The 26,803-nt window shown below is 47.9% G+C and overlaps 8 protein-coding genes across 8 annotated transcripts; 3 read left to right on the forward strand and 5 right to left on the reverse strand.

Moving 5' to 3' along the window:
* Positions 1-196: 196 nt before the first annotated feature.
* Positions 197-1,369, reverse strand: GIQ15_03083 (GliK; the record flags this gene model as incomplete). The annotated part of the gene is made up of 1 exon (XM_033550500.1): positions 197-1,369. One exon carries the CDS (start codon positions 1,367-1,369, stop codon positions 197-199), a length of 1,173 nt encoding a protein of 390 aa, XP_033407661.1.
* Positions 1,370-3,734: 2,365 nt separating this feature from the next.
* On the forward strand, positions 3,735-9,259 carry GIQ15_03084 (phe-inhibited DAHP synthase AroG; the record flags this gene model as incomplete). Its single annotated transcript, XM_033550501.1, has 7 exons — positions 3,735-3,810; positions 3,867-6,910; positions 6,984-7,300; positions 7,836-7,908; positions 7,977-8,037; positions 8,114-9,016; positions 9,099-9,259. The coding sequence occupies 7 exons, from the start codon at positions 3,735-3,737 to the stop codon at positions 9,257-9,259; spliced, it is 4,635 nt and encodes a 1,544-aa protein (XP_033407662.1).
* A 720-nt stretch (positions 9,260-9,979) lies between these two features.
* On the forward strand, positions 9,980-13,309 carry GIQ15_03085 (MFS transporter; the record flags this gene model as incomplete). The annotated part of the gene is made up of 5 exons (XM_033550502.1): positions 9,980-10,537; positions 10,590-11,082; positions 11,817-12,236; positions 12,303-12,994; positions 13,082-13,309. 5 exons carry the CDS (start codon positions 9,980-9,982, stop codon positions 13,307-13,309), a joined length of 2,391 nt encoding a protein of 796 aa, XP_033407663.1.
* Positions 13,310-13,814: 505 nt separating this feature from the next.
* GIQ15_03086 (uncharacterized protein) lies at positions 13,815-16,567 on the reverse strand (the record flags this gene model as incomplete). The annotated part of the gene is made up of 4 exons (XM_033550503.1): positions 13,815-14,818; positions 14,890-16,054; positions 16,136-16,300; positions 16,370-16,567. 4 exons carry the CDS (start codon positions 16,565-16,567, stop codon positions 13,815-13,817), a joined length of 2,532 nt encoding a protein of 843 aa, XP_033407664.1.
* Positions 16,568-16,866: 299 nt separating this feature from the next.
* On the reverse strand, positions 16,867-21,613 carry GIQ15_03087 (glycogen debranching enzyme; the record flags this gene model as incomplete). Its single annotated transcript, XM_033550504.1, has 3 exons — positions 16,867-16,947; positions 17,021-21,320; positions 21,381-21,613. The coding sequence occupies 3 exons, from the start codon at positions 21,611-21,613 to the stop codon at positions 16,867-16,869; spliced, it is 4,614 nt and encodes a 1,537-aa protein (XP_033407665.1).
* Positions 21,614-22,169: 556 nt separating this feature from the next.
* On the reverse strand, positions 22,170-23,543 carry GIQ15_03088 (glycerol-3-phosphate dehydrogenase; the record flags this gene model as incomplete). The annotated part of the gene is made up of 3 exons (XM_033550505.1): positions 22,170-22,228; positions 22,284-23,419; positions 23,482-23,543. The coding sequence occupies 3 exons, from the start codon at positions 23,541-23,543 to the stop codon at positions 22,170-22,172; spliced, it is 1,257 nt and encodes a 418-aa protein (XP_033407666.1).
* A 795-nt stretch (positions 23,544-24,338) lies between these two features.
* GIQ15_03089 (uncharacterized protein) lies at positions 24,339-25,013 on the reverse strand (the record flags this gene model as incomplete). The annotated part of the gene is made up of 2 exons (XM_033550506.1): positions 24,339-24,947; positions 25,011-25,013. 2 exons carry the CDS (start codon positions 25,011-25,013, stop codon positions 24,339-24,341), a joined length of 612 nt encoding a protein of 203 aa, XP_033407667.1.
* A 190-nt stretch (positions 25,014-25,203) lies between these two features.
* On the forward strand, positions 25,204-26,799 carry GIQ15_03090 (molybdenum cofactor biosynthetic protein; the record flags this gene model as incomplete). The annotated part of the gene is made up of 3 exons (XM_033550507.1): positions 25,204-25,426; positions 25,489-25,702; positions 25,779-26,799. The coding sequence occupies 3 exons, from the start codon at positions 25,204-25,206 to the stop codon at positions 26,797-26,799; spliced, it is 1,458 nt and encodes a 485-aa protein (XP_033407668.1).
* Positions 26,800-26,803: the final 4 nt, after the last annotated feature.

Below are 26,803 nucleotides of genomic sequence, written 5' to 3' on the forward strand. Positions count from 1 at the left end.
CTCGGGAGATATTATGCTCCATCTACAACCCTTCGGTAGACGTTGGGAAATATATATGGTAATTCTCTATTTAGGTCTCACCTCACCTCAAGAAGCATTATTATTTAATATATATACATAGCAGTGACACGTAGCACCACTAAAAACGCCTATCTCTAATCTATTGACAGTCCCTCAAAAATAACCACATCATCAATCACTCCAACTTGGCCATGGAAGCGCGAGTATGGATGGTGCGTTCGCCATCTCCGAATATGTACTTGAAAAAAGAGTCATATGACATCCACGATGCTGCAAACAAAGTACGCTGGAATGCGGCCAGCCATCCTGGCGTTTTACCGTCCTTATTAGCAAACAATGCATTTAACCTAAGGCTAAGCAGAAGAGGTGGAATCCACATTACGCCGAATGTAGCTTGGCCGATTCGCTGCATGATGGATGTGGGCCGATAAGGCTCGACAGAAGAGAGGTATTTGCGATATTCGGAGGGGAGGTCATGCTCCTGCGCGCCTGTGATAAGAAGGTTCATATATCGTGGTGAAGGTCGTGCGTAGTCGGGGTGCGGACGACTTCTGTTAAAACCAGGGTTCAATTGGGCAGGTTTCTTGACATCTTCTGGTTCATGACAATGGCCGGGGCTCTGTCCTGCCGTGGCTGGCGAGAGAAGGGTATGCGCCATGAACGGTTCCGTATCTGGCATATCAGGTACTGGCCCATCTGGGTCATAGTTTTCAGGAAACGGATGGCAGTCGACGACAACATCCACGTATGAAGAGCCACCACCCTCTGTAGCTATTATGCGTGCGTAATCTTTCATTGTAACCTCATATACAACTCCAACGAGGGGTTTAAGCCATCGGCCTTCCTTTCCGATTGGGACTTGTTGCGCAGGCTTGCCTGGGTAAATCGGCATCCCCGTTTTCTGGTCGCGATATTGTGTTCCCGCAAAACATGGCTCGAGGTATGCAACTCCAGGCAGGTCGAAGGTGAGGCAAAGATTAGGTACGTAGACGTTCGCTTGTGAAAGAGGTGTGACTTTGCGAGTCTTGCGGAATGTTTGGGCACACATGTTCGAGCCGTAGGCTAGGTAAAGGATTGTTTTCTTCTCTTCCTCTTCTTCCAACAAGGCCTCCTTCTCCGGCTCTTCAGCAATAACCTTTCTCTCTGCCTCTAGGGCAGCGATGCTAATGGCTTCGTCGTGAGCTGCTGCATGCTGTCTATCCGACGACGTATGAGGAATTGGAAGTGAGGGTTCAGGCTGGCTGAACGACAGCCGCCGTTTGATAGCAGACGAATCCCATGCTGCATCAATTGAAGCTTGGGTTTCAAGCTCGGCGCGCATGCCCTCTGGGGCTTCCTTCATTGTCATGGTGTTGGCGGTCCTTTTGCTGAAACGAGAAAGTTGTCATATAGGTATAGTTAACTGCAGTGCTGGCGAATTAGTTATATATATATATATATATATATATATATTTCCGCCGCTCTCGCATCTAGGGCGACGTATTAAGAGGCAAGGCATCTTTTAAACTCGTCAGCCCCAAGTGTAGATTTATTTATAAGCCAATATTCGTCCGAAATCCTCCCCGATTCCTCCGGGATGAAGGTTGGCCACCGGCTTCGGGTTAACTCTTGAATACGGTAACTAGGTTAGCGTCTTGGCGATGTAGCTAGCTATCCAGGCCCGAATCCCAGCTTGAAGTGACCACAGTGTTGTCAGCGTTATTATTTGGTCCGCCCGACCGTGGAGGCGATATTGCCAAAAGTTGGGCTAAGGTACTCCGTAATAACATCTGAGGAATGGGAATCTTCCACATGTATTGTTATTGTTCAACCACAGAATCTCATGCATAGTGTCATGCATAACTGGTTAACTAATTAGCAGCTGTTGTACCATGCAGGCCTGTTACACCCACAGTGGCACAGATCTGTCGGCTGGCTGAAGCGGTCCACAGATTGGGAAGCTTGAAAGGCGCGTTATTCGGCTAATTTCGACTAACTGAAAGAGTCAGTCCGATAGCCTTGAATAGCAAAACATGGGATTGGGGAGGATTGTATAGCTTAGCCTGGGGCTTGGGCTATACACGAGTTCTTGTCTTTCTCTTCATTCTTGCCCTCGATATCACTCCTACAAATAAAGAGACAGGTGAAATAGGCAGACTTTCTCATTGCCATATTGGCATACGTTGCTATCTGTGTCAAGGAAAGGACGTATGATTATTCCTGATGAAGCATTGCGAGATGATGTTGCAAGTCCAGCCATTTCTCCTGATATATGAACATGAGGTGGACTGGACACCGCCTTACGCTTTGGGAACCCTGTGATGGTATTCTGCCCAGCGAGTTTTGCACTGCGACATGCCACGGAGCGTAAACATATGTCTCTTTACCCATCAAATAGATTATATTTTCAATCTATGGCCATATTTTGTTCCATTTCGCTTTGAGTGCCGTGATATAACCATTGCAACATGATAGACACGCGCTTGTCAAAGCAGCCGCCAGTTATCCAGAGGCTGATAACGTATCTTCAACCTGCAGTCAAGCGTGCAACTAAGAGAGATCTCTTGATGTCAGTTCATACGAGTGTTTCTTGCAAGGTGTGCTACTTGAAAAAGACTAACGACGTCTGTAGAATTCCTCTCGATATCGTGAATGATATCCTCCAGTTCACCCCTTCTCTAAACGATCATGGCCAGTCCACTCTCATTCAGTTACTCAACGAGCATCCAAACGGGAGACACTGCTCTAGCCTTGATGTCGTATCCTTCCAATGCGTACTCTTTCTCTTTCTGAACGCCCAAGCATGCTTAGAGCGGGAGAAGGGCCTTTATCTACTCCTGGTAAATACCCAGTCATACGATCCACCCAAGTTATTCAGAGGCCAAGGCAGTTTCTAATCACTCTCGTAGGATTCTATGAAGGAGTTGTCGGAAATTTTACAGCAGGCCTTGAGCCAAGAGGTTACTTCTGCCGCAAACCAGCGCAAGGCTATTTTGGGCCAAAAGAGTTGCGCTCGCCTAGTACAGTGCTTTGCGTCCGCAGATACTAGCGCCCCCCGAAGATGGGTATATATATTACCTAAGCGATTATAAAAAAAAAAAGATAATTCTAATGGAATATAGAGTGGCCAATTTATTTTAGAATTGATCCGTGGGTCTCACGGGAATAAGAAGCTCCTTGTTTCTGTTCGAGACGGGGTTCGGTAATATACATCTACTAACCAGCAATGACTACTCATTTCCAGAAGTACTAACACTTGAACTAGGAATATTCTTGATGTACTATTCAAAGATCGCGATCCATGTCTTAGAATTATAGCTGCTGCTATAATAATGGAGTTAACTACAAGCCAATCTAAGCTGCCAGCACTACGCACGATTGACGCACGAATTGAGAAGTTTAACAATCACGTAGGCTTCTCTTTGCGAGCATCTACCAGCCAGTGGGTCAAGAAATTCATCTCTATGATATCCCCTGCCGTTTACCAGTACCAATGCGCTTTTTGCTGCACAATAAATTCAGTGTATGGTGTGGAGGAATTGATCGATGCTTCAGGCGGCTTGGCCGCAGTGTTTGCTCATGATAGGCTCACCCTCTTGGGGATACATGACAGTCGGTTCCAATGGGTCGATATATCTTTGGACTTGATAGACAGTGTGAAAGCTGAAGGCAATCGCATAGATATCTGCTTCAAACACGACAGTAACTACACCACAAATGGGACCAAACGGCACATGGGCGATATTTCTTTGGAAATGGAAGGGCCAGATAAAGTAGAAATAGTGTTAAAGGCAACCAGATATCTCAAAGGTGCGTATGTATATGCATGTTGTGGTATATATAGCTATGTGCTAACAAAATAGTAGACACGGGCTTGACTCCCAAAGATATGGATACGACAAATCCATTTAAAGGACCAAAAAATGGAGCTTTCGCGATCATTCCCTTCGAGGACTGTGGGGTCAGTGAACTGCACGGGGCATTAGTCCTCCCAGAACCGGGCAATTCTAGCAACGACGATGACACAGCGTTGTGGAGGAGTAGTCATAGACCGCCATCGTCCGCAATAATAGAACTTCCACCTAGTGAGGAGGTTCAATACGAGTCACAGCTATTCATAAGTTCCAGTAATCCAGCAATCTCGCAACAGCATTTGCTAGGTGGAACGGAGCAAGTACTTGAGCAACATATGTTGAATCAAGAGCCACATCCAAAGGACAAGCCTGCAGCTGACGATGTAGACACTATAAACCATCAGCATTCATCCTCAGCGGAGCCCGACTCACCAGCAATCCCCTTGATCCAAGCATCTCCGCGTGTAGAATCCCCTGTGAAGGAAGATGAAGCCGCAATTTCACCAAGTCCAAAGACCGAGGTGGGATGGATGGACCGTGCGGCGGGGGAGTTGGGAGACTTGCCTAATTTGGCAAAACAGGCACTTTTACTTCAACCTCAGCTCTCAAACTCGAACTCGCCAACAACACCCAAAACGACGGGTATCAAAGAACCAGAATGTCCCAAAGCAATGTCAGTTGCTGATGAGACTGTGGCGCTTGTCCCTGACTCGCAATCTGCAGGAGATCCAACATCTATCATGATAGGCTCTAGTTCTTACAAGTCACCTCAGGAAGCTAGTAAAACTGCTGGGACTAGCAGCGGGATACCAGAACCCAGCTCCCTCAATAACTCCCGGTTAAAACGTCCTATGCATAAACTATGTGGTTCTTCCACGAAGAAAGCAGACTTTGACTGGGATGAAGACCTTCGTGTGAACGCTGAAAAGACCCAGACACAGGCCCAGGCCCTAGCGATTTCAAAGATTCCCAGACAGACCCCAAAAGCCAGTGAGCTAGCCAGCGTACCTAAGGGAAAAAAGAAGCCCAATTCGACGGCAAAGAAAAACACCAAAACACTGAAATTGGCACCACAGTCTGGCGACAATTCAGCGAAGCAAAAGAAACAGATAGCCCGCCAGGTTACGAAAACCTTGACTTCAGGCCGCCAACCTCGAGGTGCTGCCGAGGCAGCTAATAAAAAAATGGCCCTAGCGGTAGAGCGGGAGAATGCGACGTATGACCTTGATGACCCCATCGAGTCAAGTTACCCAGGTTCGACAAGCCTAGAAGATCTTGCCACCCATATTCAGTTTAACGAGGAGGATGCAAAGGCTGCTGCTGGCGAGGTGCTACCGAAGAAATGTGCAAACACCGAAGATATGGTATCTAGTAAAGATCTAGGTGAAGTCTCAAGTGAATTGGCTATTGATCGTGAACAGGTGACAGCGGTTGAAAAATGCGGTCTAAATGTCTCTTTGCAGCCTGAGACAACACAGAACGCATCAACACGCCAGCTAGAAGCTGCTAAGCCCGTCAGCGATGAAGATACTGTGATAAATTTGTGCAGCGATAGCTTCATAGGAGAAGATAGCCACGAAAAGAAGCAGAACGTGGTCAGCCATATACCGATAGCAGCGGCATCAAGGCAAACAATGAGCTGCCCCTCAAAAATAACAGCCTCAAACAAGCCACAGACGATAGCGAAGAAGCTTGCAACCGCTTTGGAGAGCATGGGGATTGCATCTGCCAGACAGGATGCCAGACAAGAAACAAACATCACAGAGATTATGGGTAATCAAAAGAGAGTCTCGAACCCCATAGGCGAGAAAAAACGGATGGCTGAAAATGCCTCTCAGGTCTCTAAAAATGTCTCCCAGTTTATGTCTCGAAAGCTAGCGTCGGCTGAAAAGCCAGTGCCTGTGCCATACGACCTCAATGCAGAGCCTACCCTTGGTACAGGCCAGGCAAGCAATCGAAACGGGCCCAATCGAAGGCCATCAAAGGACGACTCTGATAACTGCGCGATACTGGTTGGGGAAAGGCCAACTGAGGCTGCAGTTGAAGAAATACCTCGTAGCGTCACGGATGGAGGCGAACAGCAGAAGCCAACGAGGTCAGTCAAATTTGACATAGCTGAGGACTACATCCACACTTCAACGAGCCACTCGCCTGACAACAGCTCAGCCGATGACAGCACTTCCCCGGCCCAGGATACTAACACTGAAGCTGATAAGGGAGCGGCATATCCAGCTATGGAAGATGCAGACAGTTCTTCGCTGTCAGGAGAGTATAATCATGCGGAATCTTTTGACTCAGAAAGTAGCGAGGATGAGAATGAAGAACCGTCATCTAGTTTTGTTCGTGAATCGGCAAAAGATAGTCCAGTACGGTCAATGCCGATTGGTTGGCTATCCCAAACAGTTGACGAAAATGGGAGCCCAAAACCACGACTGCAGGTCAATCGTAATATTCACGACAAACGCTATCTTGAAGCTCCAGGAGAGCCAAAGACACAAAGAGAGCATATATATATGAACCCACGCCCCTCGGTTTTGTTCTCGCAGCAGCTTAAAGGGCGGGAGGCTGGCACACGCAGTTTTCTGGCCAGCAATCGTTCGACGAAGGACCTCAATGGCAGTGAAGTAACCAAGGATGACGATAATATCCTAAGCAACCTGAACGCGAGACAAGAGCGCAGCTGGCAGCATAATAGGCCTATCAAGACAACTGACATCGTTCGCCCCCAAGGAACATTCCATGAAACGGAATCATCTAACCCAGCGACGTTGACTCAAAATAAATCTTTCAAGTTAATGCCACGGCTAAAAGCTCATCAAACCAACCCAATTCCACGTCGTGCGGTCAAGAAACGCCCCATGATAGATGTTAAGAGTTCACGACAGTTCGAAAGCATAGACCATGGTGGAGACGGTGCGGACACCGAAGTGGATACAGACAATGAGGTTTCACTACGGGAATGCCCGGAGCCCGTGAGATACAACCAGCCAGAATGGGAAAGTCGCTTCCCGGAGAGCTATAGAGGGAGCAGGGACATGCTGTTTGATACAGGCAACGTAAGCATTGAATTTCATCCAAGTTACCCAATCCTTCGAGACCAGATAGAATTATATGCTAACCAGCAGACAGCGCCTTACTCGGGAGCTCTGGGCAAGCGAGGATAGGATGTTCCGTTCCGTAGACGTTTACCGAGCAGGGTGTGACAGGATGATCGATCAACTTGAAGGAATCCATTCCGAAAAATTCGACCAGTGTGAACATACCCTCAGACCAATCAAGAAAAGGTTCCTTGGGATGTTCGAGAATTTCTCCAAGAGGCTGGACAATGACCTTGAGTCTATCAAGGCGGCATCTGCGAATTTCCCTAGCATATCTAAGGACCAAAGGAGAATCACCAGTAAGATCGACACAGCAATTGAGGAATATGGCGCGAAATTGTCCGAGATGTCAAATACAGCTTGAGTCGCTTATCTCTCTTCGCAAGGGGCATTGTGCGGTCTCATAAATCGAAGTTCACGATGGGAAGGAAGAATAGAGTTGCCGATTATTGTTAGCTCGTCGTCGTACAGAGATTCAGCTCGATTTAGCGGGCCGATGATCGGGGGCCAGTTGTTCGATGGAGAAGATCCCTGAAATAAAGTTCACCTCGTGAAAGACCACAAAGGGGTGTATCGTTGTGAAGGTCGCGATGTTTCAACACAAAGAACCAATTGAATGAGCTCAGAAGGGTGATGGGAACACTGATAATTTATATAGTTATTGGGTGAATATTCTTACTGTGAAGAAGGAACTGTGAACTCATGTGGTGGGTGGCATTATGACGTTCAAAGTATTTAAATATTTATTTAGCTCGAGAAACTCGGCTTCCGCTTTTCTCTTGACACCAAAGCTTCATATACAGCGGACAACCTCGGTGTGCCTTTAGTTATAACTGAGAGTTTTTTTGTCACTAGCTGCTCAGGTCTTTAAATCCTCGTGCAGAGAACATTCCTGCCTTCTCACCTTCTCGTCCACTTCATCCCCTGAATATCTCATCGAGATACCTGCGATGTCGGTGAGTCATCCCACTATGGCGGGCAACTTCGCCAATTGTCGAGATTTATATGAGCTGACCGTATACAGTCCCAGTGGTACATAGAAAACCCAAACGTTGGGAAGAAGAACCAAGTCGAGGACTGGAGAGGTCAGTAAAACGAGAAGCAGCTTGTCTTTTTCTCGGTTGCTAGATATTGAAGCTCACTGCCATCTCGGCTATAAAGTTCTTGGATATAATCCTCTCACACCTCCAAACCTCCTACAACATGAAATCTCCCAAACCAACGAATCGAAGAACACCGTTGTTACTTCTAGAGAAGAAGCAGCAGCCATTGTTAGGGGCGAAGATGCGAAGGGTCGTCTCCTCGTCATCATCGGGCCATGCTCTATCCATGACCCCCAAGCTGCACTCGATTACTGCGATCGCCTTGTTAGAATGAGAGAGAAATATAATGACCAGCTCATGATTGTTATGCGCTCCTATCTTGAGAAACCACGAACTACCGTCGGTTGGAAAGGGTTGATCAATGACCCAGATATTGATAACTCTTTCCAGATCAACAAGGGCCTCAGGACTGCACGTCGTTTGTTCGTCGATTTGACCGAGAAAGGCATGCCGCTTGCTAGTGAGATGCTAGACACTATCTCGCCTCAGTTCCTGGCAGACTTGCTATCAGTGGGTGCCATTGGTGCTAGAACTACTGAATCGCAACTCCACCGCGAATTGGCCAGTGGTCTCTCGTTCCCTGTTGGATTCAAGAATGGCACTGATGGCTCTCTTGACGTTGCTGTTGATGCAATTGGCGCCGTTAAGCACCCCCATCACTTTCTTTCTGTGACAAAACCGGGCGTAGTCTCGATCGTCGGAACCGTGGGCAACGAGGACTGCTTTGTTATTCTCCGTGGAGGCAAGAAGGGAACCAACTTCGACGCAAAGAGCATAGCAGAAGCTAAAGAAAAGCTGTCGGCGAAGGGCTTATCTCAACGTTTAATGGTTGACTGCAGCCACGGAAATTCGGAGAAGAACCACAAGAACCAACCCAAGGTTGCTGCTGTTCTTGCCGAACAGATAGCTGCTGGTGAAGAAGGAATTATGGGCGTTATGATTGAGAGTAATATCAATGAAGGTACGTTGTGAAGATGCAAATATCTGTCTCATATTCCCTCTTCAAAGATGTGTTTCACTAATCTTCCCCTCTCTCTATCTAGGAAACCAGAAGGTGCCCCCTGAAGGGAAGGCCGGTCTCAAATACGGAGTCAGCATTACCGATGCATGCATTAACTGGGAGGACTCTGAATCAGTTCTCGAAATGCTTGCAAATGCCGTTAAACAGAGACAGGCGCGACTTCAAGCCAACGGCGCTGAATAAATTGGATATCTTGCTGCCTCCTGTCAACCTCGTCGATATGATTCCCTCTTTGCTCTTATGCGTTTGACGTTTCGGCATAACAAAAGAAATTGACTTCTGGTTACATTGTGCTAGAAAAAGGGTCAAGAAAAGGTGCTACGCTTTGTTGATAATTATCTAGTCGCGATTCCTACAAGCCTATGAATGGCCGGTGGATAGGAGTAGATGGTTTGGAATACGGGCGGAGTGACGGGTGAGGTCATATTTAGTGAATCCCGCAGCTATTGAATAAAAAAAATATAATTAGATATTTCTCTTCGATCAATGTTGTTACTCTCGTCGGTTACTACATATACCAAGGTCAGATATCTAATATATTGGTAGCCACGAACAATGCCTCCCTCCTTCCCCTTTTCCCACACTCAGTAATTCTCACTGGTGAAGCTTTTCATAAGAGACTGAGTAGTAGAGCAACTATTACTTCTACATTTCACCCGCACATCAACACAAGTCTGAGCAACGCATGTCAGCTCAGAGACGTACCGTACCACCTGTTTATATCTGTGTTTATTCTCCCTAGATTCTTGTTTCGGTTCCCATCCTTGACCATAGGGCAGCCACCTCCTTGCAAAATTCTCGCAACACTGAATACTCTGAGATAGATTAACACAAAACAACCAGACTCATCAACCAGGACACATAGTAACGACAAGTGCTAAATTTCATATAACCCCCTTCAAAATGGCGGTTTACAGGAGGACGCTCAGAGCTGCCACTTGGACGAACGTTAGGTTGAAGCAGGATATCCCAGACATTCGTCATGTAATGAAGCTCGTCCACGAGGAGCTCGGTATGGCACCAAACGGCCGCCTACTAAATGAAGAGGGGAACACTGTTATTTCGAAGGAGAACGAACCTAAATGGGAATCGTACACCTCTGCATTAAAGGGCTGCAAAACTGAGTTCAACGAAATCGAAGCTGAGCTACGACGTTCCGAAGTTGTATTAAAAAAGGTCAACTCTGGCATAAAAGAAAACGCTACCAAAGCCAGGGCGGTCATAGCAGAGCTGAATTCAACAATAGGGGAATATACAGCTAAGTCGGTGAACTCTGAAACACTGACTGAGGAGGCTCAGACTAGATTAAGGGAATTCAATGTTTTATTGGAAAGAGCTCAGGGTATACTCGAGGACAATGAGGCTACATTGTTATCTACAGAAACGTTACTCGAGGCTATAAAGATTGGGTTGGAGGGAATTGGATATGCGGATATCGAAATTAAACCCATTAAAAACCAGGTAAACATCCTGACACTATATCCATGAAAACCAGTTGAACTAAGTCAACCAGCCCGTGAAGCAGATGTCAACACCAAGCTTCGTAACAAATGGTTACCTGTATCTTCAGGCTCTGTTCAACAAGTGCTGTCAAATTGCCAGCCAAGTGAGAAACGGAGAATACATACAAGACGACTATAAGTCCAAAGATATCAATGGCATCATAGGCGACCTTGAGTGCATAAAATACATCGAAGAATCGGGGTGGCCGGGTATCTCCGAACACAAAAAGGATTTCTTTGGACTATACGGAATTTCCTTTGACGAGGCTTCCAAGGGACTATTAAAATTTCCTCCAGAGGCTTTGAAGACATTCAATATGCTCGCCTCGGTTCGTGCATTGCCCTTTTGGAGGCCACCTGGACCGCAGACTCGGCAAGTTATCGAAGACCTGGCGACTGGGATAATCGACGACCTGTTGTCTGCTCAACAGGACGACCTGTCCACGGTTTTTAAAGAAGGAATCACCGCAAAAAAATTCAGTCAATTGACATCAACATTTGAAGGTGCCAATTGGGGCGAGATAAATGTTTTGAGTGTAGTAGTATATTTGAGGCGTTTCGCTATTGCTATTGCCTGCCTGGTGGTCTATGTAGGGGCGTTTCATTTCTTTGCCTGTCGCTGATAATCCATAACACCATGAGTGTTTATGTTTGACGAGCTATAACCAGTTGAAATTAGCAGTCCATTGAACTGTCTTTATGAGGATCGATTGTTTGTGTTTTCAGAATTGAGGTTTCAAGGGAGGCTAGTTAAATCTTTCTTTTTACTTTTCTTTTTTTACTTTTTTTTTAAAGCTAGGTTTGGGCGGCTCAGCGGACTATTTATATTAGGGGCATGTCAATTCTTCTCTATCCCACTTACCATATCCTAGCCTTGAAATGAATGCCTACGACTCCCACTCCTCCATGGGTACGATTACTCATGGTGCGCCTTTAACCGAACCCGCCTCTGGAGGATTTTGGTCTTCTAACTAACTAGTTAACATCTAGCTAGTTCAACGAAGAACCCTGCAGTTACTTGATTAACTATGAACCCTTCCGAAGGACTAACTTAACTATTAATGCACGGTTAGGCGGCTCGATCCATTTCAGCACTTCCAATGCACCAACATAAACAGTGAGCAATCCGCCAATAAATAGGTCAAGGCACTGTTGAGCCTCAAGACTGCTCAATAATCATCAGGGATAAACCGGAGAGGACTAGAGTTATATAGCTAGTTATTAAGTACTCCGTATAGTCTCACATCACGACGGCCCCTTCGGCATGGACGAACATACCAGGCTACTCCAAGCCTCAGGGAACAGCGGGCCTACATCTGCCAATGCATCTACTGGAAACGATAACGATGATGCCAGAAGATCAGGCCAAGCATGGTACCTCAAGTTCCACGATACCAACTGGCTAGCAGAGGTGTATAGTGTATGGAAAGTTCCCATCCTCGTCTATGCGTTTGCGTTACTCGTGGACATTGCGGACACAGTGCGAGTAACTCCAAAGACGCAGCTATTCGAAACGATTATATGCTACGGATACTGCCCTCCACACGGCCTGAATAGTACAAGCTTGGACATATCAGAAGATCCGTGCAAGAGTAGTGAGGTGCAGGGAGATCTCGTCGCTATAAAGGCACGCTTGAAGGTCATTGAGAACATATTTGGTAGGAACCCTCCTAACCCCATCTCCCCCCAATATCGTAATATAAAATGCTAAGTTTCAATCTCAGCATTGATGCTTGCAATCCCATTTGGGAACCTAGCGAATAAAAGAGGTCGAGTTTTTGTTCTCGTACTGGGGACCATTGGCCAGATTCTTTCCGAGATATGGATTTTGATAGTGAGTTTGATGGGGGGTGGCTGGCTTCCTTTTAATTCGATATACCTTTCATCGATATTGAAATCAGCCGGCGGTGGAGGGATGGTGCTATCGGCCATTGGATATACCATTCTCTCTGACGTTCTTCCGTCCGACCGGAGGGCACAGGCATTCTTCTATATGGCGTCGGTTCAGCTCATCACCGAAGTCATTGCTCCTGTTCTTGGATCTGTTCTTATGCAAGCCTGGAGCGTGTATGCACCTCTGGTAGCTGGATTGGTATTCGAGCTAGTTGGGTTTGTGGTTCTTTCCATGATTCCTGATACTTCGAAACTGGCCACCCAGGAGGGAGATATATCAGACGATGACGAAACGATCCGTGAACATGGTGACCTCAAACCTGAGAAGTATAGCATATTGGCAAGCATAAAGACGGGAATCAAGCATGCTCTCGCTCCATTTGTTCTTGTCTGGACTATAGTCAGTGGAAGCCTCGATATCTTCTTCGTGACCATTTCATTCCTTGTGGCAACTCTCGGGCGCGAAATCCTAGAATTTTTGATCCAGTATACTTCTAAACGATTCAGTTGGAGCCTTGCAGAGGTATGTAAATATGGCAAGCCCTTTCAGTCACAACACGGAGAGAGTTTACTGATTGAATGGATAGGCAAACTATCTCATATCATTCAGAGCGGCCGTCAACCTCGTTCTCTTCCTTATCGTACTCCCAGCCCTGACCAGGTTTCTGAGCCATTATCAGCGTATGGCGCCAGCACAAACGGACTTATGGATTGCTCGAGGAAGTTCGATATTCGGCATTATAGGGCCCTTGATGATGGGTCTTTCTCCTTCGCCTGGATTGATGATCTTGTGTTGGTTTTCACCCACGTCCAATTCAATATGACGTGCAATACCTAGCTAACATCAAATCTGTTTAGCTCTTCTCTTATTTACCTTCTCCTTCGGATTTTACCCTGCTATCAAGTCATACGGGAACTCCCTTGTCCTACCAAGGGACGTGGCAACACTTTATTCATCGTTCGCCGTTATTACCATCATAGGAGCACTGGCTGCTTCGCCTCTTATCGCCACAACATTTAGATGGGGTTTGAAAATTGGTGGTGCTGGTCTGGGATTGCCTTTTTTTGTATCAGCGGTGTTGTTTATAATCTGCGCGATAAGCGCTTTTTGTGCCCGGATGCCAGGGAGGCATATAGGATTATAGATTGTAATCAACTCCATGTCTTTGGGCTCTACAGAGTGAGCAGATCCGCTGAAAAGAATAATTCAAGAAGGTTCCATAGGATATGAAAAAAAGCCTAAGATTAATTGGTCATTGAGCAGTGGTTGTGTCGCTTCGAAAGTATTAAAAGTATCGTAAGGGTATCAAGTAAATTTAGACACTAATTAAGAATTAATTGCCTTAAACCGACCCCCACTCAGCTGCTGAAATCCCATTGTGTGGAAAGAGGCTGTATTCGTTGTTGTGATCCCCTGGCTGCCCCGGAATCCATGCCGGGTCGAGAGGAATGACTAGATTTGGGTTAACATATTTCTTCAGTCTAGGAGCCACGTCACGGCCTCGTAGTCGAAGAGGTATGGAGTCCCTATCCCACTGTGAAGGGGGAGAAAAGGTTGAAGTGGGCGTTGGCGATTCGTCGCTGTCAGTCGTACGGCCACGATCGATGCTTCGGAGAGCGATGAAATTCATCAGCGGGTCATATGTGCGAGAGAAAAAGTATGAAAACCAGACTGTTGCACACAGCAATGGGATTATCATGATGGACCGTGTGATGGCCGATCGAAGAGCAAGACTCCCGATCATTGTCAACTGGAACACCACCAAGCCAAGTATGATTCGGCTACAGATCATTGGCCATGCTCGGCCAGTGGAGTGCTGCTGATGATCCATGGCGTATAGAAGTTGGTATTTGTATATGAATTGGCCAATGTTGAAGTATATCAGTCCAAAGAGGCAAACGAGCCATGAGCTTGGGAAAACGCTGTACACAAGGCAGACAATGAAAATAAAAATGGTAGGTGGCAGTGCGAAACCGTAGCAAAAGATCGGAGGCTTTCTTAGATCAGCATAATCGCGAGGAGTGACTGCGCACATCCGTTGGAAAGGATATAAGAACACACTTCCAAATTCCAACAGGCGGAAAGGAAATAAACCTAGACCTTGTAGAACTATTAGGTTAGTATAGAAGGGCGCAAGCTTCTCAAGGGAGCGAGCTAGCGCGAAGGCTATGGTTGTTGTATCTTTGAAGACATCACGGAGATTTTCCCAAAGACGATAGAAATTCGAGGCTGTCGCAAAGACTGTAAAGACAAGGAAAAGATTAAAGAATGTAAAGAAGAAATTCTTTGAGATGACAGATAGCTCCACATCTCCCTGGGAGGTCATGCCTTGCACGTTGGCCAACCCTAAAACGAATCCAATGGTTAGTTTACCGTTTCTTGATGCACATGCTGGGTATCGAGGATGGAGTGCTTACAGTCGTATATATATGGAACTGCCAATGCGAGCAAAGAGAGTGTCAAAGTTGGAAGACCAGTTTGCATCAGGGACCTGAGCAACGGGTGTTCAGCCAACGTCTCGGCGAGCCGTGGAATTACCTTCTCAAGGGTCTCCAAATTAAGCAGGTAGGCCAGTGGAATCAAAAAAAGAGACCAGAAAACGGTAAGGACACAAATGATAGTAGAAATAGTCCAGCCTCGTATCATTCTTTCAGCCCGGGATAGATAGGTGTGTTGCCAGACTACGTCTGCTGGGGCGGGTGCTAAATTGGCGACAAGTTGCATCGGCCAAGGGTCGAGGATAGCTTGAACCGCCATTTGACAGGCAGCAATAGATTCCATTGTGACAAATGCCAAAGCCCCGGGTGGGCATTCCTTTTGACGAGCGACCTCGATATTTTCGTCCAGCCGACGCAGTTTTTCTTCGTAGTAGTCGATAGCATCGATGGATTTAAACCGGAGCTTCAGAGGACCAAACCATAACCTAGTCTTGGGTCGAGCTTGTGAGCATTCCGAGACATGGGCTGCCTCTATATTATGGCTATCGGATAGCAGCCGAGCATCCTCTGCTGCGTCATCCGCGTCAACTGCTGACGGTATCCGAGCAGCTCTGTTAGTCTGCACACCTAGTTTACCTCCTCGGTACCGAAGGTATTTCGCCCATGCCTTTTCAAGACGCTGAAGGGTGCGTTTCCGTTCTTCCATCAATCTATCCAGCTCCCTCCAGTCACGGCATAGCATAACACTTTCGACCTTTCCAATTTCCAATCCCTCGATGAAAGCTTGAATTTTCTCCTCGGACTGCATTTCAACGGGAATCCCAGAAAGCCGAATTGTTCTATCTGCCATAGAGGTTTGTCCTCCCAGATACTTTTGTCGTATTTGTATGATTCGATTCGTGTAGCGGATAAGGAGGTGGGCCGCCACTGCGGTAAATACGTAAGAAAACACAACATACAGCCAGAGAAACGTTGGGTCGGTTTTTGGCTTCTTGTCTGAATCATCGGGATCTTCTCCTTTGTCACCATCCCATGGATATCCTGTCTCTCCGGTGTACGAATAACGCACTGGGAGAATAACGACGACGGAAAAGAAAAAGACGATCGAAAGGAAGTGGATGGAGTATTTGTAAAATAGCAGAAACTATCATTCCATAGTATAATAAACCAATGTCAGCTCCAAAAATCCGCTCCAAATATCGGTCATGCGAAAAAGGGGGCATACCACATATGCATCTAGTCCTCCTGAAGCTAGAACTTCCTCATCACTGATCTTGTATAACACCGGAATCCATCCAAACATTGAATCCGGGAGGTCAGGCAGCCTCGACGCAGCACTCCTCATCTTCCGCCGCGCTGCATAAAGAGCACTCCATTTGGGCCGTAGAATCTGCGTAAATAAAGAGCTGTGAGCCATGCTGATCAGCGCGTTCAGTAGGAGCTAAAAGGATATACATACACAGAAGGTGATGAAGGCACTGAATCCGAATGTGACGCTGATCACAATCTGAGTGACTAAATCACGCTGACCTCGCGCCTGGTCCTGATATCTAGGCTCATCCGGCTCCCCAGGCGCAGCTGTCGCGAACGAGTGCACCAAGCCGCTTGTTGCGGTGGCTGCTGTGGCTGCGAGCGAATACAGAGCCTGGGACGTCATCGCGGGGGATGTCCGCAGCAAGGAAAACGTAGGTACACGTCCTTGCTAGCCACCAAGAGAACGCGTTATTGTCTTCCACCTCAATGCGGCTGCCTACGTGCTTAAATATGATATGTTTTCCTGCCCGAATATTTGTGTAAAGGGAGAGGATGGTCATGTGATCCGCTCCTTGATCTCCACGATGACGTAGAGATTTGCAGCTTGCTTGCTTGTTTTTTTCTTGATGACAACTTTTTCACGCCTTCGACCGTCAAGTTCGCTATCATTGTTATGCTAAATAACTCCGTGATACCCCCTACTTATGTCTCCAGCTCCCTGAGTTTAGATGCATCATAATACAGGTCAATTAAGCAGGATGCCGACCACGCTTGGGATGGGGACTATAATGCCGTTAGTTTACATCTAGTCGAGGGACGCTACGGGCTGACGCTACGGGGTTAGATTGCAACTTACAGAGTCTGCACATATTTCCCCATTCTTATTTGTCAGCTCGGTTAGACCTCTCCATGGGCTTGTACGGAGAGCCCGTTTACACTGTCCAAGTCGGTTTGTGAGCTGCTGGAATATGTCTGTCCGGTCTTGCGGGCTATCACTTCGCATGAGCACAAATTTCATCAAGGCTCGCAGGAAATACCCCGTTGGCCACAGCCACTCTGGTCCTTGGTGGTAGTTCCTCCCTTTCGACGTTGCAAAATTGGTGGAATCCTCGGAGTTCACGTAATAAGGGTGGTAATTGTGATCCTTAGGGTCCAAAGTCGCCATACCCATCGGTCCACGGAGGATCGTATCAGCGAGTTCGAGGGTATGAAGCGCCTTTTCCAGGGCAAATAGTTCAGGTGCGACGGTCATGGCAACAGCGAAGTTTGGCCGGAACTGATAGTCCTCGTATGGTTTGCCTGATCGATATAGGTCCTTATAGATGCCACGTCGATGGACTATCTTGCTATCAATGTCGTATTTACCATCATCTGCTGGATTCTGGGGGATATAATAGCACCTCTCAAAGTTGGACTTGATTTTTGCAGCCCAGTCCGCATAGGTGATTGAACTTTCGGAGCCAATGTTCACCTTCTTGAAGGGGAATTTCCCCTGATCCGCCAGTGTTGAAATCCAGGCGAAGGAGCTATAAAGCAGTCCAGTGATTTCGATTGCAGCACCGTCCCTTGGAGTTCCAGGATGCCCCTTATTTCCGCTCTTGGTACTCTCACCCATCTTATCCATCCACGTACCACAGTTCCATTGGTTACCCCCAAATACTAGGCCCGTTTCCCAGTCGACGTGCACATCGACCTGGAATCCTTCATCCTTCATCTGCATATCGAGGTCAGGCCCCGCATTATGTTCACGGAATGAAATGCCAGACGCGTGTCGCTGTAATATTTCTTGGATGATTTCGGCTATCGTGGATGTCTCACGGTATGCGCGTTCATCGTCGAAGGGAAACCATGTGTCATCGTACGGCAAGAATCGACGAGGAACCTTCTCACTTAATATCGTGATCCCGTCAGGCACAATCTTGGTATAGTCCTGAACAGCTTGTAGGAAGAACCATACTGCGTCCCGAGCGTTGTATCGCGGAGACTTCCCATCAGAGAGCAAGTTGGGCATGAGACCGTGTTTCAAAACACTCCCAAATGCAAGAATATGCTCTTTAGCTTCGTCGAACCTCCTAGTGCATAGCAGTAGGCCACGCAAGGAGATAAAAACGTCTCGTCCCCAACACCGCGCCCAGCCTGTTGAAAAATGTGGCAGTCCAGCCGCAAGGCAAGGTATTCTCTTAGTTGGGTAAAGGGACGCTGAGCTGACAAATCCGACTTGCTGTATGCTCACCATCGCAAGTTCATGGACAATGTCCTTCCCGTGCTCGATGGTCACACCAAGGAGTTGGATCCCACGCGCCAACGCTGCTTGATATGCGGTTTTTATGACTATGGCGAAATAACGCGGTAACAAAAACGGAGGAAGCTTTCGAATAGCGTCAAATCGTCCCTGGAACCATTCAGCTGGCACACTCAATCGCTTATACCCTTCATCGGAAGCGGCTTTCCTCATTCTCCCAACTATATAATCGAGAGCCCATTGTCCGTTCCGAAGGTGGTCACAAATAGGATGGCCCACGTCATTGTTCTTGATAATCTCCTCAAGAACACTCCACCATCCCTGTAGCCCGGCATAAACCAATGGGCCAAAGTTTGGAACATCGTATACTCCGTTTGAGCCACCGCTAATGTCATGTTCTTCGGCATTACATTTGTAAAGAACAAAGTTAAGGTCGACTGGATCTAGGGACTTGAACGCGTCTTCTGCATCCGATGTAATGAAGGTGCTTAAATCCTGGAGTAGATTCGTTTCTGGTATCCAGGTGTCCAAAAGAGCAATAGACCCAGGAGGGAACTCTGCTTGCACACGGACAACAGTGCCATTACCCTCGTCGTCGATGTTGACCCCTTCAACATCAGAGACCTTGCTACGAAGGCCCGTAAGATACCCTTCCTGGGAGTTTGCATCACCCTTCGTACCATCCACCTCCAACTTCCAAGCGCCAATCATTTTCGCTTTTGTTCCTGAGAGGATTATCGGGTCTAATTCATGGGTGTCTTTGGAACCAGAGAAAGCAGTGTGTGCAATTAGCAACACGCCCTTTCTCGAGTTTGGTTGTACCCGATGAACAGTTATGTATTGGCCTTCGTGATGGATATGAGTTTCATCAAAGCATCCAACAGCCATGCTGGTGTGAAGTTCGTTAAGTAGTTTTTTAATCCCACCAATACCCCCTTCCCCTGTCTTGGATTTGACCCCATCCTCAGATGATGGGGAGGAATACAGGCGCGTCTCGTTGACCAAGTTAACTTGTTCGGGGTAGATCTCATCATATCCCATGACACTGCCAATGGCAGAAGAGCACATGGCAACTAGAGCAGCATTTGGAAGTGTATCTCTGGCTTCACGCTTTTGAGCAGGGGTTTCATTGTCATGTGTGCAGTCCATGAAAAGTGCATGGAAAGGGGTATATTGCAACTGCCGGACAATCTGGTTGGACTCTAGATGATCACCATGGGACAGGAGATCCATCTCGAAACTGCCGATAGGACGACCTCCATGGCGATGGACAAGACGACTGAGCTCGCCGGCACTCCACGATTGCATGGCTTCGCGAATCAATCCTGTCAAGCCGAGCCTTTTCGCAAAGGCGTAGTCTGTTTGCTCGGAACCTGTAAATAGCTCTGCAAAAACGACCAAATCAGGCCGTACCATTCGGGCTTCGTCGAGTAGATATTCAGCCACAGGAATGGGCGTTGAGTGGCAGTTATCTATGCGGAATCCCACAAAGTATTTAGCCATAAGCTTGGAATAATCTGCCATGTGGTCCCATAGGAAAGGATTATCGTCGCGGGATCCTCCATAATTCAGCTTGACACAGTCTCCCCAGACGATGACTTCTCGTAGTAAGTAGGCGCGCGAGTCAGGGCCAGCATTGTCTCTCATAGCATCTGCATTCCATACCCACCCATTGTTTGCCAAAGCAAGTGACTTTGAATCGTGCTTGTCCGTTGTTCCATTGGATTCAAGGCGGGTAAAATATGTCTCGATCAAGGGACTGTCCTTTGTAACGGGCCCCATCTGCGGCCCATGATCATCAATTCGGAGATACTTTATACGACCAAATAGCTGATCAAGGATAGAGGCAACGTCTTTATCAAACTCTTTGAATAGAGGTAAGTTGATGGCGTCAAGAAGCTTTCGAAATTCCGCCGTAACCTTCGAAATATCCTCCTTAGCCTCGTCATGTCTTCCATATACAGCAATGAGAAGGGCAGCCCCTATCTTAGGATCAACTTTCCGGCAATACCTTCCTAGAATCCGGTTGATATTTATTATCCCTTTCTCTAGGAGGAACTTGACTTTCGTCTCCATGGGCCACTCGCGGATTTCCGATAGACTGCCAATCCCGGAACCTCCAAACCCACCTTTTGGAAAGGTAAAATCGTTTGATTTCCAGGCCTCGATTGCAGCCGCAACATCCCTCTCTTTATCAATAACGTAGAACTCCCAGAGTTTGATCTTATCAATAACATGGACCCTCATTTTGTCCATGACAGCAGAAATATCATCTTCTGTCTTGAACTCAGTGGGCAGCCCCAAACTTTCGAGGTCGTGACCATATTGTAATAAGGCGGTATCTAATTCCAGGGCGGCCTCCAGCCAGGGGGCGTTCTTGATATTATATCCTATTTCAGGGTGTTCTTCCAGAAGCTTGCTGTTATGAGCGATATGGTTCCAAACGACGTCCGTCAGGGCCAGAAGTCCGTACTCGTTCTCCATAGTTGACGTCATCTCGACCACATCCTTCTCTCCGTTGGCAAAACATTCATCAAACTCCATTTGGTCGTAGATACTATACGGCGAATTCGACGCACCCCGCTTCATAAGAGGGGTGAAATGGACCACATTGTATCCTCGTTCTCCAATCCCGCGTAAATGTTTATTCCAGTCCTTGGGATATTCGCCCATAAACTTCGATACGAGGGAAAAGATAGATAGAGACTCGAGTGGTAGGGTTTCGCCCTTCAATGTAATGGCCGGGCGGACATTGACATAGTACGTATCAGACCGAGTCTCCTTTCCGGACTTGGGACCTGACTCTGAGCCAGACAGTTCTGGAAGCTGGCGGTATGTGAAGTAGAAGCTGAAAGCGCCCGAAACGGTAATAGGAATATCAACATGGATGTCTCGGTTGAAGTCTGGCTCCAGTCTAGAATCCCCGTCTCATCAGCAGTATACAATCCCCTCCAGGGCTTCTCCCGTAACTTACTTGTGCTCACAGTACTTGTCTCTCCGAAACTTCTCACCGGCACAGGGGATGTTCACACACAGGCTTCCATGTCGACATACCCGGCTGCTCCCTTCAAACTGAAACCGGAGGACGTACGGAGGCTTCGTCGGCGGTGGCAGGTTGATATAGTCGTGGTGGGCATCTGGAGCCCCATTGTCGTTCAGACGGACGGCATACACCAGTTCCTGGGCATTCGGATCCATGGTGGGCATCGTGCTGGGTGCGGCCGTCTATGCGAGCTGCATGCTGAAGATATCAGGCCTTGACCGGTGACACGGCCGCAGAGTGTTTTATATACGCGGTATTCCACGCCGGTTGGACAAGAAGCCTGCGCGGAGAACGTAGATGTTGGTCCCGACCCTGCCATGCACGCTGATGTCATTACTTTTCTTTTGCCTTATCTGGGTGGGGCGGTAGCCAAGATCGCAGCTGATATCTCTATCCAGGATCAAGGTTGGGAGGATGATATATATATTAGGTAGTATTATTTTACCGACGATGTCATTTCTTTAACCAGATAGTAACGAGATAATAACTGCACGCCATGCCACGCCGCCACGCCACGCCACGCCACTCCAGGGCCCAGGCTCCCACCAGCATGCAAAATGGGGTATGATAGTTATATAGAGCGTGCTTCAAACGCATTCCTTGCATCCGCGATAAAAGAGAAAGAAAGGGTCATGTTCTTGGAGTGGAGTTAAAAAGGCAGTAGAGGTTAAAATGCTAAGTCAAAACCGCGCTTCGTGGATGAAGGAGCATGCCGTGTATCTACTTTGGCTCGATGAGACTGGGGATATCTTCCACCTTGGCCTCTCCCTTGAGAATACCTATTCCATGAGTCAGTAACTAAATCTTTTTAAAAGGTAAGTTGACGGTACTTACGATCAACGGCAGTAAAGAGAGGGTATTCATGCTCAAGCCCCTGTTTCCTGAGGAAGTTGTTGACTTCCACGGCAGTCAAGGTACCCTGTAGCTTCTGTCCGTTCAACTCCTGCTTCTCTACCTCTTCAATAGGCAGTTTGCGTTCAACGCTATACTTGGCACATCGGTAGTTACGTCCTCCGCTGCAAGAGGTGATCAGATCCGCAACACCGGCAGATTCAACGGTGAAGGTCTCCGCGTTGACGGAACCGCCGAAGAAAGCAGTGCCGAATTTCACCATCTCTAAGAGGCCAACTCTCATCACTGCAGCTTTAGCATTGTCTCCCCAGCCTAGACCGTCGACGTATCCAGCTGCGAGGGCGACTATGTTCTTCAATGCACCACCAAGGGAGACACCGGCAACATCATCAACGACACGAACATGGAAGTAAGGACGGTGGAAGAGTGTCTTAAGAAAAGCGTGGTCGACGGGGGGGAATTCGGCGGGTATGGGTCGTAGTTTCACTTTGGAGAGGTTCCCTGAGCTATCGGTGTGCTTGAACTCTGAGAGATTGACATTGGATGATGATGGGGACCCGTTCTGCGGCGTGGGTGCCTTGGAGTCCATATGGGGAGGGTGATAGGCGACTGTGGTCTCGGAGTAGAGCTCCTTCGCGACCTCTGAAGCGATGTTGGCGCCGGACAGGGCACCGCAGTAGATACCCAGTTCCTTGCCAATGGTCTCGGAAAATAGACTGACTCCCTCCTCGTCGACATGGACACCCTTTATGCAGGATATTCCACGGGCGTAGGGAAGAATGTGGCCCTTCAGGCTCTTGCAGATGCCGCCGATGAACTGATGGGGCACATTGAAGACTAATATCGACGAATCCTTGACCGCATCGACCAGGGAAGGGTTTGCGTGCAGGTTTTCTGGTAGAGCGATATCTGGCAGGTACTTGATGTTCTCGTGGACTTGGTTGATGATATCCGTCAAGTTCTGCTCGCCTTTGCACAGCGGCGAGGATTCCTTGTAGTGCTTCGAGGACTTTGGAATCTCGATCTTCTCCTCGTACACCCACATGTTCACCTCCTTTTCAAAGATATCAGGGTTCGCGGCCGTGTTTTCGGCGACCATCTTCGAGATCGAGGAACCCCTAGAAACGACACGGTCAGTTCAGGGCACACACGCACAATTAAGAACACGGTAGACACGCACCAATTCCCCGACCCGATGACGGTCACCTTGTGCTTCTTCGAGTATGGAGAGAGTCCTGCCATGGTGTATCTGCGTGTGAATGATGCTGGTATCGCGGGCTTGAATGTGTTTGCTGGAAGAGCGACTCGGGGGCGGTGGTGGGGGCTTAAGAACCTCCCGTTAGTGACGATGCACCGCAAGATGCACGTCATCGGGCAGAGGCAAGATAGAGAATTACTGCTGCAGCGACCTCGGCCTCTCCCTGCGCTCCAGGGCCTGGCTTCTCGCTGGAGCCGGGGCTTAGGGGCCGCTAAAAAAAATGTACCTCTCTTGGAAGTTTAGGTAGCAAGGGTTAGGCCAGGCACAAGATAGGCACAAGATAGGCACGAAGTACCTGAAATCTTCCCTGTCGAACGTCATTTGTGGCGGCCTCTACGCAGGGATTCGAAGGATCGAGGCTCGAACGGCCACATGATTTTATCGATGTAGCTCGGTCAGTTTACGGTGTTATGAAGTGCAGATTTTGCAGTTATCGGTATTCATATATATATAGCACGGAGTACACCGGGGTATGGCAGATCTACACAGCCTGTCTTATTCAATGTGAACCGATGCAGCCGCATCCTCGGTATGGTCGTAATCGTCGTAGATAGGGTATGATCTTTGCCAGTCACTCGGCAAGACAGTGATCCCTCAGGTATTCGCTAACACTTCTCGCAGCATTTCATCTCGGCTGCCGCTTCCGGCCTGTTTTACTGATTTTGACTTCCCCTGCCAGCCGGATCAGTCTCGTCTTTCACGGACAATCATGGTTTTTCACCGTAAACCCGTCGTCGTGTATGTTCTGCAAGCCCAGGTAACAGCATTCGCGTCGGTCACTATGATTTGACGCCCTTGAACTCTGGGTTCTGGTCCATCGTCTGGGAGATAAAGCTTCGCAGCGCGGCCCAGCGAGCGGAAGTTGACTCTCCACCAGTAGAAGCATTAACACCATTTACAGCCTGCATACCTGTCGATGTATCTGCAGTAGTATCCATGTCCGCCTTGATTCCCGCAGCCAGCTGTCCCATATTCTTCGCAAACCGGTCTCGCTCTATCCGATCCAGCTTCTCCTTCCTCTTCATAGCACCGGGCCTATGCTTCAAGCTCTTATGCTTAATCACATTAACCTGTGTGTTGCCGTCGATATTGTGCGTCGAGACGCCATCGTCATCACCATCTCCGGCGTCAGGCAGGGCATTCGCGAGCGAGTCAAGGTTGGCGATTAATTTCTTAGAAGGTCGTCGTCGCTTCAGCGGTTTCTTGCGAGACTTTTCGATCTTCGAGATGAATGAGGAGTGTTTTATTAGCCGTTTGTCCTTTTTGGAGTTGTGAAATTCAGAGCTTAGAGAGTTGGACTTGTCCGCCGTCGGTTTTGCCTTTGCGATAGCTGGATGGGATTTGGCCTTGACGGCCCTTCCGGCCTTGGAATTGGGGCGTAACGGAGCCTGGCAGATGTTAACATGTTAGTAGACACTTGTATAAGTAGGAGCAACGTCTAGGATTCGTACCATGATGTGCTATAATATTTGTTAAATTCAGAGCTGCTTTCGCTATCTTTTTTTTTTCATCAATATAGTGTGAATGTTTGCTCTGTTTGCATCTCGATGTGGGATGTTCTTTTGGCCGTTTTTTATATGCGAATGGACGGATCATTATTCACATTACCTCTGTATGTCTAGTTAGATTTGCTATATTCTAGCGATGGGGGATAAGGAGCAGTTGCGCAAGCAGCTGGAAGACCAGATAGCTGCCACAGAGCTACGGCTCGGCCAGCTGAAGCAGGAACTTGCAGACCTCGACGCGCAGCAGCCCACTTCACATACCAACACCGAGTCGGCCATTGGGTCAACTGAATGGCCACTGCTTCAAGATGAATATAGAAGATACGGAAGACAGATGATCGTTGAACAGATCGGACTGGCAGGTATATTCAAGATCCTTGCGTAGTGTTGCTAAATAGACTGGCTCTAACACTGATATATATAGGCCAGCTTAAGCTACGGAATTCAGCAGTGCTTATCGTTGGGGCTGGCGGGTTAGGATGTCCGGCAGCATTATATCTCGCCGGTGCTGGAGTCGGCAGGCTAGGAATCGTCGACGGCGATGAGGTCGAGAGCTCAAACCTGCATAGGCAAGTCCTGCATCGTACGAAGAACACGGGCAAATACAAGGTGGATAGTGCAATCCAGTATCTACAAGAGTAAGGGAATCAATAAACCAGCTTTCCTTGCAGGACCATATCTGACGTATTCTGCTCTTTTCTTTGCTCGATCTAGGCTGAACCCTCATCCCACCTACATCCCTTTCAGAACACAACTCTCGTCGCAAAACGCTCCCGAGATATTCGCCGACTTTGATATAATACTAGACTGCACCGATAACCCTGCAACGAGATACCTTATTTCAGATACTGCAGTTATACTCGGAAAACCGATCGTGTCTGCCTCCGCACTGAGGACAGAAGGACAACTGATGATCCTCAACTACCCGCCACGGCCACCAGGCGATAAATCAGGAGGCCCGTGTTACCGGTGCGTCTTCCCCAAGCCACCTCCAGCAGATAGCGTCACGAGCTGTGCGGATGGTGGAATAATAGGTCCTGTGGTGGGCATGATGGGTGTGATGCAGACGTTGGAGACTATACGGGTTATAACGATGGTTATCGAAGAAGGGGTTGCGTCAGTGAATAAGTCTGGGAATAGCAGGATTGTTCCGTCTCTGCATCTGTTCTCGGCTTATTCCATGCCTCCGTTCCGTTCTATTCGGTTACGGCCACGACGACAAAACTGTAGCGCATGCGGCACGGAGCCATCGATATCCATTGAAACCCTCAGAAATGGGTCGATGGATTATGTGCAGTTCTGTGGCTCGCTCAACCCTGTCTCTGACTTGACACCGGACGAACGACTAAGTGCGGCGGATTACAAGTCGAAACTTGATACTCCTAGCAGTGACGACAAGGGTGTACTCCTTGACGTGCGTGAACGAGTTCAGTATGACATTTGCGCATTGCCAGATAGCATTAGCGTTCCCATATCAGAGGTACTGAGGTCATCTTCTGGCTCCTCTGAGGTGACGATTGAGAAGAGTCCAGAATGGCTTCCGATGAATATTATTGACCTCAGTTCGACAACGCCTATCCACGTTATTTGTCGTCAAGGTAACGATTCTCAGGTTGTGGTGAAGAAACTAAAGCAGCTTGGGCTAGACCAGGGCGGTAAACGCTTTATCGGCGATATAAAGGGCGGCTTGGACGCGTGGAGGAGAGACGTTGATCCGCAATTTCCTGATTATTAGCAAA

Source organism: Arthroderma uncinatum (genome assembly GCF_011692745.1).
Source record: "Arthroderma uncinatum strain CBS 119779 chromosome Unknown scaffold2, whole genome shotgun sequence".
NCBI lineage: Eukaryota > Fungi > Ascomycota > Eurotiomycetes > Onygenales > Arthrodermataceae > Arthroderma > Arthroderma uncinatum.